We start from the raw sequence: 18,724 nt of genomic DNA on the forward strand, positions 1-18,724 counted from the left end.
TATGATAGGAATGCTTTAACCTTCTACCAAAAAAAAAAAAAAAAAAAATTGTTTTGGTGTATTCACTACGCTCACAATAAAATAAAAACTTTGATAAATTGAAACGTATTAATTTGCGTATAAATGTTTTGAGTTGTTTTTAGTTCTTGTCAAATGATAGACCATAATTCAAATGAACAAAGCAATTGCTTACGATATGATGTTGACACCGTTGGTCAACGATTGACAGGGCAGCCAACACCCATACGGATTATAAAACAACCAAGAGATTATAAAAATATAATCAATTTGGTATAGTGTTTGTAACAAAAAACAAAGAGTAAGCGGCGACGATAATAAGTATGTAAGGAAAAGCTACTGAGGCCTTAACGTTATTTTTAAAAATGCTAGGGTCCATAAAATTTAGCAGGTCAGATATAAAATATTCACTCTACGGACTCTTCAAGAAGCAGCATTTTGGAATTTTATCATAACAGAAGCCTATATACTGCATAGGAAAGTGAAGGAGTGTGTGGGTGGAAAGCTGAAGCAAAATATAATCCAGTTGTCTTCCTTTTGGAAATTTCTACTCATAAGGTTCTAGTTGCCACGAAAACAATGGATTAATCGGACATTCCAACGTTTCATGATTTTGCAAGAACTTTAACATCGGTTCGCGGCTTTCTTTTCGGATAAATAAGTCTGACTGAACCATTCGAAGGCATAAGAATGCAAAATATTTTCAAGGTCCGCCTTCCGCACTAACCAATTCAAAAGAATTTTCACTACGACTGCAAAATCCCTGAAAATCTTAATGCAAATGTAAAAACCGTTCCACAATTAGCACAAAATGATGAGTCCGTTTACTCATGGCCTCTTCTAAATCTCCTTATCATTTATTAATCATTCGAAAAAAGTTGAAAACTGTTGTTCACACTTTAAGTTGATTCTTATGGAGCGAATCAGAAAATCGAAACTTACGTCATTCATTCATCAGCAACTTAAACATTGCAAGATTTTTCAACTTAATATATACTTCGGATCATTACCTTGACCTATATTAAAATTGGTTCTGATTCGTTCCATAATTGAGATAAAAGTTACACTCTTTGCTTTGTATATTTATGTATTCACCTTGCATTCGCCTCAAGGTGATGAGTATGAAAGATTCGTTTCAAACTTTGTGTTGTACAATTTTCGTTGTATTTACAATAATACTTTTTATTTTTGAAATAGACAATAAATTAAACATTTTTTTTTTTTTATGAAACATTGGGTGGTCTTTATGAATTGATTTTTAGTTAAATAAATGTATAAAATTTTAGAGTTTGCCATATATTATTACAAACAGATTTTCAACCAAGTTGAGTATGCTACACACACACACACACATACACTCGTGTTATAATTAGTTAATTTAAATTTAAAGGAGGGACAAAGTTTAATCTTTCTTTGAAAAGGAAATTTTTTTTTTTTTTATATTTTTTATTTCTCTCATCGATTACACCTAATCGTTAAAAGACTTTCTGACAATATATTGACGACTCATGTTCTTCACACTATAGACATGAGCTCTGAACGCACATCAATAGCATATAAGCTAACTAGCCCTTATGTTTAACGTAGCAAACAATAAAACTTTTGAAAGGAAACAAAGAAAAAAAAAAAAAAAAAAAAAAAAAGTAAAGAAAAAGAAATCTTTTTAGACAAGACAAATTAATCGCCATGATCGATTCCGCCAACAAGCTCATGTTTGATATCAATCTTTGACACTTTGTTGCTTAAAAAGAAGAAACCAGATTTTAAGCCTGCGCTGTTGTATTCTTGTCATATTACCGCTTTGTCATGAAGGGTTTTTTTCTTTTTTTTAATGTAGGATTGCGCTCCACCTCATATATTTCTTCAATTCTTAATGATTATAATCAGAGGGACGGCTGATTATTTGTTTTTCACTTTCGACATACATATAAAAGCGATTAGCTAAAGCCACAATTTTTGATGTGCACACGTTACTCATTTTTCTTTTTAACATATGACGTATTGAGGACTCTTAAGATGTTGTCATTTCAGGGAATGATTTAACCTGTTGTGGGCCGTTTTCTTTTCTTTATCAATTCTTTTCACTCTTAAGTGATTGAATGTTGCTTTCGTTGTTATTATTACTCCAAGTTGTTTAAGTTGCCATTCATTGCTAGACTGACTCTCCAAGAATTCCATTTAGTGTTTATGAAAAAAGACACACGACACACGATCGGATCTCTTTAAATTAGAAAAGTTTTCTAAAATTCTATTCAAATTTGCGTTTGGTTTGGGCGTTAAAGCTTTTTGCCGTCGGTATAAGTTTTTTCCACTTTTGCTTTTCTCCATTTACTTAATTTCAAATTAGATTTTCTTTTTGCCTATCGCTTGCAGTATATCACATAGAGTGTTTTTCCATTTCCTTTTTCCTTTTATTTTTTGTTTTTTTTTTGTTTTCTACTTTTTGAAACACTTTTACTCATTGTTGCAAAACATATAGAGAGATAGAAAGAAAAAGAGAGAAGTTATATGTAGTGACACCTCACCATAGAATGTATCGAAGTTTGTAGCAATAAAAATAAACTAAAATGTAAAAAATTAATCGCAAACTGATGAACCTAAAGGAAGTTTTGAAAAATACATTGTCCCCTGGCGTGTGCTTGAGCGGACATAGCAAATGCAGGAGAAATATACTAAACAGTAAGCATTAACTTTTTAGTGTTAGTGTGTGAGACAAAGAATGCTAAGAAAGCAAAAAAAAAAAAAACGCAACTTGAATAACTCGTTTGTATGGGTGGATGATGGTAGTGGTTACTGGAATGTAAGCATATCATGTGTATGATAAATGTGTGTACAAATATATAAAAATGTGATGATATGAGTGCAAAGTGTGGCGACGAAAGGAAATACTTCAAGAGCATTCTCTGTAAAATAAAACCAATTAAAACAGTAAAGAATCTTCATTAGTGACTTACCGTATGGAATCCATTTCAAATGTTGCCCTTTAAATGCAATTTTTTACTCTTGAATATTTGCCAAATATTCGTGAAAGATATTTATAGAAAAAAATCAAAACACTTTTGTAGCTTCATTTATAAAAAAAATTCCATATTCAATGAATATTGTATGTAATAAGCAATAAAATTAGTAGAGGGATGGCAAGGACGGATCTATAATGCCGACTTCCTCAGGTAAAAACTATATTTATAGAGCTTTATTCAAGTAGCGGCTTACAAAGAAGTTCATCGGGGAAACTACAGGTAGATGAGGAAGGCAAAGCCTATTAATCTTTATGTTAAGTGCGTATGAATATTTGATCCTTTGCATACGAAACTACATATTAAACCTTAAAGGTGGCATATTTCTTTTGGTAATAGTATCAGAGATAGTTATATATCTGCATATAAAGCTGAAAGTCGTTTCGAAGTGGTAGCAGCAAGAAGATTATCATATATTTCTTTCCCAGGGTCGTAATATTCATGTTAGATTTTTGCTGGTCATTGGATTGGTGAAGTGAATACAGAAAATATGAAAAAAGTGAACTTACAATTATGAAGACATGTGGCGTACTTGCTGGCAATGCTGGAAAGCAAAGAATAGTGCGTCTACGTAATATGTTGTTACGGTATTGAATGTATGTTTTGAAAACCCTTTCCTCTCTCTATATATTTATATATATATATATACATACTTTATATTTTTATATATACATTTCTCTTTATCTGTGTGAATATAAATAAATCGGTAACGTTGTGTAAAACAATTCAGCACTGGTTAGGATTTCGCCGAATTATTTGTATTTGTTCGCCGGAAAGCGGAAGTGATTGCACGGAACGTGAAAGGAATTCACTTGAGATAATGGCAATAGATGAGGAGCATGTAAACACAGTACATTAAGTTCTTTAATGCAAGCTCCTAGGCTCTCGGGAACTCTATAACGTATGCACATTTCTTATTGGCATGAATAGAAAAACCGATTTATCACGCCTTGGCAATCGAGCGTTACGAACCTTGTCCCACAAATAGACTGACGCATATAATTTACAAAAATAGTTCTACGGATAAAGTTGTCAACCTTGTAAAGGTTAAGTTGGAAGTTTCATCCTAATCAATATTAAAGTCAAACTATATTCTACTTCGGCGTGGTCTACTCGCTTGTTCATATCAATAAAGTGTAGTATAAGAGTATTTAATGGATGCCTGTAAGCAGCTAAGGCGAACGTATCACTCGTCGGCCAAACGTTTAAGGCGAATCTGAAGAGCAAGCTTGTGGTATCAGTCGTTAGCATAAGCATAGGATAATTTCTTTGATTTACTTCAAAATGAAATTCGAATGCTTGGAAATTAAGGGACAACTTCGCTTATGACCAGAAAGCGCATATGGTGTTGTTAGTACAGTGCACATATCCGTTGTCGCAATGCCCAAAATCAAGTACGTAAAATTCGAATTGTTTGCTCCCGCGTCCTGTTTACTAGCCTTTGCACCTTAGGGTTACTTTGTCCTCCAAGCTTAAGAAACTATAGCAAAATATTTGCACCAAAGTAGCCGTGTAATGGCTTTTCTAAGGAGTTCGATCGTTCATCGCTACATTCTTTTGAACATCCCCGGGGGGAAAAGATACGAGAAGCGAATACATTTTTTGTGATTTCTTTACTCTTCCTATTCTTTGACGCCTGCTTTTGGGATCACATTCAAATAATAAATTTTAGGTCATTGCTATCGAGAGATTAAATTGAGAACCCAGTTGAAAGGAGCCCGTGGATTAGTTAATGGTTTGCAAAACTTTATAAGCATTCAAATGATTTCTTGCCATTGCTTATGTAATGGCAAGAAATTCTAATATGTTATTATTATGATTATGTTATGTTAATCTTGCAATCACTTTTTCTGGTCGCTTTACACCACACTTTGTTTTCATTTGGCCAGGCACTAAGGGAATGTCGCCTATACATGTAGGCGAGATGCTGACGGGGGTAGATTACGGGTAGACGTGAGGGTGTTATATTGTGTTACTCATGGTGTGTATTGCGATGAAGTCTCACGTTTTGAACATATTATGTTGCAAGAAAAATAAAATACAATGCACTTAAGTATTGAATATAAATGGGATCAATTTAACGATATATAATTTTGTTTGTTATTAATTCGCTTTATTATCATTACTGCGATCGCAAGCCCTTTCATTGTTACGTTATATAGATCAGTAATAATATATGACTTTTTTGAATTTTCAAATTTTCTTTTGAATTCCCTAAAATGAATCAATTGTTGTCGATTAACGTTTTCTAATTAAACGTGTGTTACGTTTATTTGAAACTTTAAATTCTTCTCACGCTCAGCGGGTGACGTATGCAGGTTAGCAGACAGGTATTCAATACGAAACGGCGCCTAACCTAAATCGTATGTTACATTGCGCGCACTTATCATCGTAGTAGACATGAAATCATCAAAAATCAACAATCATTACGTTGTCTATTGCTTTCCATGTTCGTACGTTCCTACAAGCATTGTGCAGACAGACAGGTGGATAATTAATAATATTCTATATCTTCATTCATTTGCCAAAGATGTATTAAATTTATTCTTTCGTTTGCAACAATAGGGGGTGCAATGAAACCAAGTAATTTATAAATCGGTTTTGTTACACTAAAAATGATTGTTCATATTAAGCGAAACTATTTTAAAATAAGCGGGAAACCAATATTCGCTTGTAGGGAGAGATAGGGAGTGATCGGTTCTAATCTGTTAGATGCCTGCTCAATAGGTAAATGTTATTCCTTTACCGATTGAGCATTCACTGTAGCTACGACTGAACAAAGCTCCACCGCACAGATATTTGAACCAGCGAACGCCGGGACTTGACAATCTTCATTTTTCCCTACTCGGCTACTCGTGCGGATTCTTTTCATTGTGTACGGATAACCAATATTTACATTCTGATTTTAAGGAAATGGCATTACAAGCAAATATCGAATCAATTTTCACTGTCCAACTATTATTGGCGAATGATCACCTAATTCGAAAAATAGGCCTTTTTTGTTGATGGATGATTCGCATTGCCGTGCAGTCGAAAGTGAAGTATATTTAGTCAAAAGGGTTTCAAATTCAAATGGAAATCTTGATCTTTCGGTATGCGATAGTCGCGTCGTTTTATTTTTTTGTATAACAAGCAGGTGCAGACAGTATGTTTTCTAACTTTATGCATAAATAAACAAATCAATTGCGAAACCAGCAAGTCCATCTGGATCCTGACGAAAAGGAGAAAAATGAAACTCCACTGAATTGCTGTAGTTTTCTGCATCATCAAATATCATAAGAAAAACATTAGCAAGAAATATCGGATCCTAAGAATTCGACCTTAACAACATTAGCATAATCTTTGTATGTTTGCAGGCGCTGAAGGATTTTGATTTTCAATTTCAATTTACGATAAAATTATTTCATGCTTATCTCTCATCAGTTCATTTAAAAAATTCAATGAAAAAAAAAAAATTAAAAAATGAATGTCTAAGAATTGCTTCGAACTGGCTATAGCTCTCTCACTCATGGATTCATTTAATTTTTCCCTAGATTTCCTTTTAACGATTTCTTATACGCTTTGGAAAAGAAGAAAGTGTGCAAGAATATCGAAACGTTTCAGAAACGAGCCGAGTTGAGTTGCAACTAACTTTTCGCTTCGGTTCTTATGACATGATTCTGTTTATGATATTTTATGCATACCTGCACTTGTGGTCAGAGATTATATGATTATTTTCTATTATTTTTTATGAAAAAGTCATTAATCACTCAAGCATTTTCATTTTTCTTTGCATTACGTTTTACATAAGTTGTCCAAGCTTTTCATTAGGGAACTGTAAGGAAAGTTACACATAGCACGAAACGGCTAATGGTTACCCTTCATTGAAAGAAATTATATGGAATTGAAAGTTCACCGATATCAAGTAATTTTGTACTAAGATTTTAAAAAACTTTAATAATTACTGAGATATAGGAACTTGTCCCAAAGTGAGGAGGACATGAGGATTTTGGTAATAATATTTACGAGTTTCACAATCACACTAGATCGAGATCTAGTATAGAGTGGAGGCAAAAGGCTTTTGTTAAAAATATTTAAGAAATCTTACTTCCCGATGGTTCGCAGGACAAGTAGCTAATGGAAAAAAATTTAAATTAAATTTTGAATAAAATTTGGCATTTATTGTAAAATTTAGAATAAAAAAAGAAATATTTAATATAAATTTTATATATATTTTCAGAAATACAAAAGTCTCTCCTCCAGACTATGCGGCGCATAATAGAGTTTTGTTTTTTTTTGTTTGAAAAAAGAACACGAGCTTCAGACATAACTTTTTCCCTATAATTATTGTATTTTGTTTCATGTGTGCATTTTTTTATTTTTTTATTTTTTTTTTTTTTTGTTTCTTGTATTGTTTATATAGTTCATTTATTTGGCCTCTTTTTATGAAATGTTTTTTATGAGACCACATCAAATAGAGAGAGAAATATGCGCGTAACATAAAGAGTATATAAAAAGCATTTCATAGTTTATCTCTACATACAACTACTCAGTCATACATATGTGTCATAAAGTTTGCCGGCCTATGTTGCGGTTATTGCAGTTGTTGTTTATCGCTTTGGAAATGTAAGCAATAATTAAAATGATGAAACAAACGAATAAACATTATTATGAACAAAAAGGAAAACCACATCAGTCGCTATAAGAGTGATAAATAGAATATATTGCTATAAAATCATTTAATATAAATAACACGTAAAATTTAATAACTTTTTTTCCTCTTTTAATGCTAACCCAACAAACCAAACCATACGATATTGTAAACGATATATCTCCAAGACATTTAAAAATAAACATAATTTTCCTTGACTTTGTCACAGCTACGATAATCAGTTCTTGACTGGTTGGCCTCTAATGATGACCTTCACTAAAAAAAAAAGAGAGAAATTACACTCATTAACTGCGTGTGGCATTTTTAGGACTTTCTTCCTCTGCATAATCGTTTAACCTTCACAAACGTACATAATAATAATAACAATAACGGTAATAATAAAAACAGTTTCCATTTTGCGAAAATATTCGTAATGACAATATTGTTGACTGTTTTGTTTAACACAAAACCTTGATTTGTTTCTTTAACGATCCTGATAACTGTGTACTCACTTTACTCATACGTACTTGCAATAAACGCTTTGCTTTACTGCCTTCGCCAAAATTAATCATGTAATTCTTAAGGGACTTGCGTTACCTGAAATGTATATGACTTGAGTTGACGTTTAATGTTGTAAAGTGAAAATTTCGCGCCTATAAATTTCATTGAATAGAAAGTAATAAATCTATTGACATCCACAGGAGTTGAAAGTCTTGTCTATAATATGCATGCTTTTCATGTTTTTTTCTTCTCTTAATTATTCTCTTTAATTACTTTAATGGCTGTTGTAAAGACGACAGCAAGACAGACAAGGTTAGTGCTTTTCTTCTAGGACACGTGCCCTTTTTTTTTATGAAGTGAACAAAGTGATTAGTAATTTTTAGAATCAGTTAGAGGTTAAGAGACATTTTCTTGTTCGATTTGTTATGCTTTGAAAGGCATTCAATGTCTCTTTAAAAGTTTACTTATTTCTGCATGTAAATCTGTAGATTCGTTCATCTGCCTCTTATTGGCATTGATAAAACTATAAAATATTATGTAGATAATTGAAATGTCGTACATATATATGGATTAATATTGGACACCAATCAAAATGTAAGAAGAATTCTACAACGTAAAGGAGATCGTAAAATTTATTAGCGTACAGTTGGCTTAGCCTTATTATGCTACCATTTTTCATATGAATAATCCGAAAGGACCGCAAGCTTTTCGATGTTAAACCAGATCAACTATTGACGCTACGGAGCGATCGGGTGGTACATAATAAAATAAGTTTGTCGTGAGAGTTAAAAGAAAAGAATTTTATATTTTTACCAAGTCAATTTTTTACTTTACACCGCGACAAGCGCTATTACGTCGCCTTATTTGTCAATGTGTCAAGAAGTTTGGCTATCTATTATTCTGGAGGGATAAAGGTTAGTGGAGTGCAATGGTGTGGTTGCGGGCAGTTTTTAAACTTTATTTTTCAGTCGACAACCCTTCAAAAACAAACAGGGGATAGGCAAACAGGCGTACAACATAAGATCTACTACATAGAATTTCGCCCTGAACCGGGGCATGTATTTATCACGTCTTTGTTGCGTTCTCTGTTGTTACGTCTTAACGTTTCGGAGGGGAGTAGGAAAATATGCGGAAATATTTTACATCGGAAAGACGAACACCCTATAGGAGAAATGAAAGTTTCGTAATCATAGCAAATAGCAAAATTTAAAGCAATCATCATCAATCGAACAGAACCTAAGTTATCAGCCGAAACAGTTGTTATTCGGAAGGAATATCTGCTGAATACAGGAGAGGTTGACAGAACAAGCCAGTGTTGCTAAGGTCCACCAGATGGAATTCGCCCTTATGCCGCAATATCTGTGAGCCATACCTTTTGCACCACAGTAACGCACGGAATTCTATCAACAGCTTTTGGTGCCTTTCCCTAACAATGATTTCGTGAATTTGCAGCATATTATAACACAACTAATCTCCTTAAGTTGAAGGGCCAAATATACTCTGTCGCTGTTAATGGAACCGTTTTTGCTCGATTAATTTTTTTTTTCGATATTGTACAGCGTTTGTTTTTCAACACCCGCCAGCAATCACAATAGCATGCTTTTCGATTTAAGCAGTAAAAATAGCAAGCTTCACTTATTTACATCTCTTAAAACGTACACTTTATACATTGCTCCCGGCTGACTTACATGGTTGCGTAAAATTTATGGAGAGGGGAGTAGTTTGCCATAGTTTCCCAAATGGAATATAAATATTTAAATGCCTGTGTCCAAGAAGTAAGACCAATTTATTTTTTAATTTTTAAATCTATTTCTTATTTCTAGTGTATTCTATCGCGTCCAAAATAACCCTCAACTCAAATAATGTTGTTTGTTAACAGGTTGGCCAGACGGAAGGAGTATAAAAAAAACCGTTACTGTCACTTTGATTGTTGAGTGACTTTGGTGCGGGTTTTTCGGTCTTGACTCAACTTATGCACAATATTCGTCTCATTGATCGGGTGTTTCCGTGTCATATCCATATTTCTAATTCTCATCTCCCGCAATAGCCACGAACAAAAAATATTTTTTGCATCGTACAAAACCGAGCGCACCTCAAACCCTATTGATTAATGACGTTTATGATGTGAAATTTGACGCAGCAAAAAAAATATTTCCGATATTCTGATATATCCGCGCAATTTAACTTGAATCCATCTTACTCTTTGGTGAGGGTATTATGTTTATAAAGCCTCCGATGCGTAATTGTCAGTAATATACAAAGGCTGCGAAGGTGTTTATAAAAACCTCATTTACTGTTCATATCAAATTCTATCAATAGTAAATCCTTTCATGATTATATTTGCAACGTAACCAAGTGTGAATTCGTACACGCTATCACCTTAACTTAAAACATCCTGCGGCTGAGTGTAGAAACTCTTGCAAACAAGTTGACCTTTGATTCCCACATTAGTAATGAGTATTAGAATATATTGCGTACTTAACATAATTTCTTACTGATTTCTTTCTTTGTTCCTAAGCTAGCGTTATAGACGACACCTACAACTTTTTCGTAATTGGCAATTGCTTGAATGATTGTAACCTGGGTTTAACGTGGCTTCCTGCCATGATGGCTTAACCCCACGGTGGCCCAAGACACTTTAAGCGTAATATACGCTCCCTGGCGAGTTAGACAATCCCTACAGAGTAGGGGCCTAAGTAGCAGCAGAGTCCAGACAGTTTATTGCGTATGGATCAATAAATCCCACTTCGGTCAGTGATGAGGCCTAGCTGCACTCGATTGTTCCACTTTGGCTTGGAACAGCCAACCACAACCACCACGAGTACTCCCCGAAGAGCCGCACCCAAGCAGTCAGGGCACACAAATTGATCAACTCAAAAGAATTCAAAAATGGGAAAAGAAAAATACGCTTGCTTTTAACGCATTCAGTTATGTAATAAGCCGGCGAAACGGAAAAATTTGTAAATTATGTTTTATAACATTAAAATTTCTGTATGAGAGTTGTTGTGCAAGAAAATTAAGTAATATTCGAATATCTATTACGCGATCGCTATTGACACAACATTTCGTTATTGATGTCAACTGTACGTTCATTCATTCATTGGTTTATAGTTACATGCGAAATTATGCTTTAATAGGTTTTTGAAAATTATGCGTTTCCAATGAGTCAAATTAGTTGCGTTGGTTACACATAAATTGCGCTTAAGGAATATGCGTATTGAGAAAAGGCAACGTTCAACAAAAGCGACGCATTGAATGAATGTTTAGCGAACCGTTGGTTGTTTATAACTTGACAGGAAATACAGGCATTATTACCCAATTACTGTAAGTCGTCGTGAACAATGAAAATGCAAATAAATTTTACCCTAAAATTAGCAAAATATTGACCCCTGTATGCACACTCGGTTAATAAAGATTGTGTTGTCACATTTATACTCGATGCAGTCGTAAAATCTTAAAAAAAATGATTTGGTTTTGGAGAAATTTTCGCAAGACAACAGGTGTGGTCTTCACGCAGAACGTGGTCAAAACTATTTAGCATTTCAGTTTTTATATATATACATATATATATATATATATTATTGGGGAACTTACTGTCACTAGTGTAGAAATGGTTTACCTTGTTATTGTTATTCATCTCTAAAAAGTATAGAGATATAAAAGCATTTTATGAGTTATGCAGTGCATGACATACTGTACGCTAGTGTATTTGTATTGAGACTAATGAATTTGTGTGTTGCCTCCAAAAATATGCATCGCATACCTTGTAAGATTTACATATACTACTGACCATCATAAGGTTCTGCACAAAAATCCATGATTCTTGCCGTCCGTCCATCCATCTATTGTCTATTGTTAAAACTCCCGATTTCAAAAGTTTCATATAGAAAAGGGAAACCTAAGTTGATTCCTTGATGCTCATAAATTAATGTATGGAATGTACTTATCCAGGCCGATAACAGGCATAAACAAATAAATGGAAATAGATAAATGATACCTTATAGCTTTCGTATTTTAAATTTCGTAAATTTGCTACGCTCAAGAGTTTCCTGTAACGATTGCGGTTTTCGTTCAACTAAAGTCTGAATAATTAGCCAAATATTTTAGAGGTATTCGCTTAAGTAAGTGAATATGCAAGATTGGTATCGAAGCGCTTACTACTGGTACACATTTCCTTGCATTAAAAATTTTAAACTTACTTTTCATAATAAATTCACTTTCAGATTTAACACTAGATCGCCCACCGAAGTTATTTTGACTGCTTTTTACTTTGAATTAGATAAAAAAATTATATTTATAATGATACAATTTTTTAGAATGTTGTGACATTTTATGCCTAAAATAAATGCATTTATTAATGGTTCCGTTTACATCCCCTTGCCTCTTTTTTAACTTGTAAATGTATGTGTTATACCATCTTGCCCAAGGCAGACATTTTCACTGCTTTTGTTTCAGTCTTTCCAGTGCTACAAAAGTTTTCAATAGACTTATGTATACGAGAACAAATTTCAATAGGATTATAATCGGGCAACCTCGGCAATTGGATACGCTATACCCTTTCTTCTATTATGATTTTTGGTTTATTTAACCTATTGCTGCGTTGCACGTGTGGAGCAACATCTCCTGAGTGAGAGGTCGGTCATATTAAAAAAAAAAGAAAGGGGAATGTATGAAGACTTACTTTCCATGAGAGCCCTTATATCGAAAGCAAAGAAAACTAGATACCCAAATATCACAATGACGCAAGTAGACTTATAATTCAAATACATTCTATGCTAAAAATTAGGCAATATAAGAATGCTTACATAGGAGAAATTCATAGAGCGGTCCCGGTTTGCCGACATATTCTATATTCATTTAATGTACTTTGATCAAAATTTACCAAGAAATATTATAAAATATTTTCATATAACGACTTTTTTCAAATATCCCGCCATAGATGAAGTAATTGTAAAACGGAATGGTTCCAACCTATTTCCAATAGGTTGCATCATTGTGCCCAAGCAGATTTATTATTTAAGTTGAACCCAGAAATATATGAATAGACTTTAGACAATTACAACGAAAGATATAGTAGACCACTCTATATATATATATATATATATATATATGTATATATATATAACGTGTTCGTACAACGTGACAGAAGCATTGTGAGAAAGTTATGTAAGGGCTAAATTTATAAAAAAAAGGTGGACAATACGTATTAATAAATTTTTATACATTCTGTGTAAAAACAACAAAGGCATCTATTATTCAACGGCCATACAAATTGGTTTGGTATAATCTACGTGACTCGTACGAAACGGTTCTATATATAACATGGAACGAGCCGAGATCATGTTATAGGCGAAATAATTTTCAGTTGAGTGCGATAATAAAAAATTGAACTCTCTCGTGTGCCCACATCCGCACAAGCTTAATATACCTAAACCGAATCGTCGTAGAGTAGAAAACCATATTTCAAAACCCCAACGTTAACGTATGCACGCATTTCTGGAGGTGTGGATTTTGTATTTACATTATGTCATTTTAATGCAGCATCGTTACATCACCAAGATTCATCCCTTTTTCTTTAGACAACTTAATTCACTTGACTGCCACAATACATTATACTTTGATCGAATTCGAACCCTTCACCATACGAAAGGGTTCTGTTTACTGAATTATAGAGTTTTATAAGCTCCAGGTCAGTCGAGGGATCATGCTTAGCTGTCATTCGGTAAAGGGACTTCCGAGTTACAATCATTTGACAATAATTCGCATTATATGGTGTGTGTGTGTGAATCGAATAAAAATCATTCGACTTTGCATTCTGTTTATTAATAAATCACTTATTATTTTATTGGCAAAGAGCAGATACTTTTTACATACATTTTTTATTTTTTTCTTACCTTCTTTTTTTTTATAATTTCAATCAGTTAGTTTAATAAAGTCTTTGGCCGTTTAATCGGCATAAACGGGGAAAACAGAGAGGCTTAGATAGAATACTGGTGTGGCGGATAATCACATTATAAAAGCAGAACTCTTCGAGAGCAGGGAAATATTTGCTGATATCTACAAGTGTCGTAGCGGGCGGATTTTTGCTTCTCGAACAAGGAGATAAATAAAGTTTGGTTAGTTCTTTAAATTTAAAATCCAAGTTCGAAATCTCGAGGACTTTGATGGGGCACAAACATGATTGAAGTGTTTGAAGGTTTTTCAAGTTACTTATGTTAGGCGTGGAGCAGCATTGTTTTATCACATTTTCGCTCTTGCATGCATCTAGGAAAAGGTGGCGCAAATGTACGAGATGGCGGAAAAGATAATTCATTTCCAAATCGGTTATCTGATTACAGCTAAAATCAAGTGTTGTCAAATTAGGTAGACGTTGGAACAGGTCGCAGAATAATTTTGGCGTTAAATTCGAGTTCACCAACTTCAATTCAGTTAGTTTTTTGTTAGTTTTTGGGGCTATACTATTAACGAGGCATTCAGGGACATATTCGCACTCACACAAATACAAACGATTCAATTTACCGCTCAAGGAATTTAGCCATTTGGCTGAGTTTTCCGTTACGGAGTAGTGCGCAAGTTCTAAACGTTGTAAAGAGTGAAACCATTTTTGTGCAATTACTTCTAGCACGTCGTTATCATCTCTATAGGGAAAATCTAAAGCAATCGTTTTAAGGCGATTTCCCTTGGGAAGGTTTTCTAAAATGGCTCTTGCAGTTGCACCACTATGACACTTTATATGCAATACCTCCAATTGAGTGAAGTTTTTAAGGGTTTCTTCCAACTGTGGTTGCAATATCACATCTCTACTTATATCAAAATCAATCTTGAAGTTGAGCCAACGCAACGAAGATGCATGCGAAGCTAGCGCAGCCAAGCAACTAGCAGCAAAACGACCAATATTTAAGGTCAGTGCTTCCAAACGTATACCAGACATTTGATAGAAACTTGAGAACAATTGCATTTGTGTTTTGCCATCACCATCCCCATCCATTAACAATGATTTGAGGTTAGGAAATTGGTTAAAGTTCACCGATACACTCTTTTGTGAGTATATGTCAAGCAAATTCAATTCCTCGAGATTCGGCAAAAGACTGCTAAGCATTGAGAGAGATGAGAGCTCGTAAACTTTTAGTCGCACAACATCAGATCCCAAATGTTTGAAGACTGTTAATAAAATTTCGCGATCCTCGCTACTGAATCCTCTGCCTTCCTCGTCTATCACTACACTTTCACGTTTGAAATCTTGATGTTTTATAAAATCGCAAACATTCTTCAAATTTTGTGTAGTGATCACCAACTTCGACTTACGTTGCAGCTGGGGTGCTTGAGCCAGTTCAAACCAGTATTTGCAAACTAACTTGACTTGCAGTAAATCTCCATGCGAGAGATTGCTAAATATTCTAAGCCATATTTCATTGGGTAATGCAGGTAACGAGGTGCTATTCTCGTCCCGTATATCCGAGAAAGTATCCATTACATCCTGAAATGAAAAATATATTAACATATGCTAGTCTGAAGAAAAAAAAGGGTGTGTGTGTGTGTGTGTGTATATGCAAAGGGCAAAGTTTTAACAAACTTTATCATAGATGTCTTTCTCAGTAAAGCATTTTATATACAGAGGTTGCCTAAAATCCGAAAAAATTTCTTTTTGATTGATCGCACTTTCTTTTGCTTGCGAAAGCAAACCTAAGCAATTATACAGCTTTCTTAGGCGTATTCTAAAGAAATAGTTTATCGGCAGATGTACACTTACATTAGTTTCCGCAATCCCTGTTTGTGTAGCTTCGCCTAAGTTTTTTAAAGTGGTATCGCAACCTGAATTGTGGAACATCTCCGAATCAATTGGTTCGCCTACGAGTCCACATTTCTCGTTCCTAAAGGGAAAATAAAATGAGAATATACTGAAGATATAAAATGAGTCGTTCTATCCATGTCAGATAGCGAACGATATAGATGATGCCGTCTTTTGGATTTAGGACAAATCCACACACAAGCTATAGCACAGTCAGAGTTAGCAAAAGTTACAGAGAGATATGAGCGAATTGGTGGGTGCACAAGATTGATTGTAGCTCCGGTGTAAAAAGATTGTTTAATGGGGTCATTAACCAGTGTAGCTGTCTAAGGTCCATGGATCGAAATTATGGCGAAAAATGGCTGACATATGAGATAACAAATTACATTTTGCATGCGTATAATGCAGTTAATATGTGTTAAGCTCGTAATGAATGAATAAAATCTGAAATGTGGTTGGTTCGCACACTATGGAAACGCGTATTAAGTCAAACTATGCTCCATGGCTAATGAATCAATGCATTACTTACGACTTTGACATTTTGCTATGGTTTTTTCCAAAGATTATTCAATTTTGATTAAATTAGTGCTGGTCCGCTATGAACACTTTCAATTTTACACTAATGAGATATGATGAGCAATTTGCTTGAATTTACTTCAAATTTATTCGGCTCAGTTAACGTTCGCTAGCGCTAAATGCAATTTTTCGATCTTTACACGATAAAGTGAAATTTTGTACTGAACGCAATGAATGTTAAAATATTCTTCTTTTCACTTCATATTCTGTACCTGAGACGTGGTTTCATTTTATTTTATCCAGATTAGGACCGAATTCTTTTTCTTTATGATTAACTCAAAGGTTTTCCCGCTTATACAAAATAAATTTCATGAAAATTATTGTGCTTATGGAAAACCAAATTTTACGGAAAATTTTAAATTTCTCCTTTTTGTCATATGTTCAGTTGCAAATTTCATACAAATATTTGCTTTACTGTCTGCTGGGACGCAGCTGTTTTATTTGCAAACAACGAAAAACACTATAGTAGGACGCGGTCATCTTTAAATGCTTTATACCATCCTGCAGCTATTCATATGATGACTTTTCGAGATAAGGCATTATAGAAAAAGTGTTGGAAATACTGGTCCAATCCGAACCATTTTTAGCTATTTTTGTCCTTCGGACAGAACATGTCAGTGCAGCAAATTTCCAAAAAATATCTCAGAAATTTGCGGCCTGTGGGTTGAATAAAAGAAAAGAAGATGGACAAACGGACAGACAAGTGCATATTCAGATTCGGAAGTTGATTCTGAATCGATCGGCGTAATAAAAAGTAGGTTTACTCCAAGTCCTTCCGGGTATTATTTACATCCGCACAAACACTTAATAAGCTCTTGCATCATAAGTGCTGTACGTACCGTACCGCACCGTTGTTCTGCGAAAGTATTCGAAAACTCTCCTTTTTAAAACAAATCACTCAAGGGAAGGGCGCCTATACATGTGTAACTATACATGTGTAACGGATCAGAACAAAATGGGAAGTCAACGTAGCCTGTGGGCTCCATCGACAAGTTTTACGACCTTGCGGACCGAGCGTTCCCTATAGCCACGACCACCACTGGCCATACCAGTCGTAATTAACACGTTTTTACAGAGTTTGGCAACACTTTTTATGTACATAATTATATATATTTAGAGCATCATTCAGCGCACCGAGGCTTACGCCCGCGTGCGCCAACTTTATGGTCACGCTTCTTAATCACTTGACTAAGCAGTACTACTACTATCCTATATTGTAAATGTCTTCAACTATAATTTTATACAATTTGGCAGCACTTTTTAGGTATATAATGATAGAAAAAATAAATGCTTATAAGCGAGAAATCGAAACCGTGTTACGATGTACACTTAATCTTGAAAAATCTCAGAAAATGTTTTGAGATCTCCATTGGACAGAAAAGCTTAGCATCAATCAGGTTAGTTATGTTAATCGAGAAGATATTACGCATAGGGTGAATGCCATTTTTTTGCAAAAGTTAGCATTTAGGTTAGTTATGAAAACAAGACCAAATATGTGTCAGGTATTGCAACAGTCGATGCAATTCAAATATAAAACTTTTTTATTATTATTTTTTTTTTTTTTTTTGATTAGCTAGCAATTTATATACTTGTGGTATCAGCTACAGGCGGCATAGTTTATTTAAGTTAATGTATGAAACGTTTTCGCAGCAATCATTTTTTAGTCCTTAATAAAATTTCGCAAGAAGAGTAAGAGAAAAATATCAAATATCCACATTTTGATGAAAAATTTTCATCAGAGCAAAGTTTTTCCCACGTTTCGAGCACAAGCCACTAAAAATGATAAATGTATTTCGAGCGACTACTGTCAGACAGACTGACTTGCTTACGATTCTAAAGCATTTCTAAAATGTTGTTTGTTTGTTTGTTTGTGCTTATGTTCATATGTGAAATAAATAATAAAATGTTGAAATGAGAAATGAAATGTACGCAAAGGTAACAAGTGCAGGCAAATAATTGTATGGCAGCATCCTCCTAATCACGTACCTGGTGGTTGATTGCCGCAAAAGAATACATTATAAGGAAAATTATTATCATGAAAATCTATAAAATTTTCAAACACTTGTATAATACAATTCACATATATAATCGATTGCTTTCTTTCTTCGTTTCGTCGTTTGGGGTGCAGCAATGAGTGATGAAGAGGGTCAGAGGTGAATTTTTTTCTTTTTTTTTTTTTAATAGTTTTTAACA

At 34.1% G+C, this 18,724-nt stretch overlaps 1 protein-coding gene across 1 annotated transcript in view; it reads right to left on the reverse strand.

Moving 5' to 3' along the window:
- LOC119633573 overlaps positions 1-18,724 on the reverse strand; it is a 63,810-nt gene that overhangs the window by 36,655 nt on the left and 8,431 nt on the right. The window contains exons 2-3 of the mRNA XM_038027187.1: positions 15,917-16,037; positions 14,586-15,643 (exon numbers count right to left, since the gene is read on the reverse strand). Of these exons, the coding sequence (XP_037883115.1) occupies positions 14,586-15,643; positions 15,917-16,037 (1,179 nt within the window). The remainder of the gene's footprint in view (positions 1-14,585; positions 15,644-15,916; positions 16,038-18,724) is intronic.

This window comes from Glossina fuscipes, unplaced genomic scaffold (assembly GCF_014805625.2).
Source record: "Glossina fuscipes isolate IAEA_lab_2018 unplaced genomic scaffold, Yale_Gfus_2 2, whole genome shotgun sequence".
Taxonomy (NCBI): domain Eukaryota; kingdom Metazoa; phylum Arthropoda; class Insecta; order Diptera; family Glossinidae; genus Glossina; species Glossina fuscipes.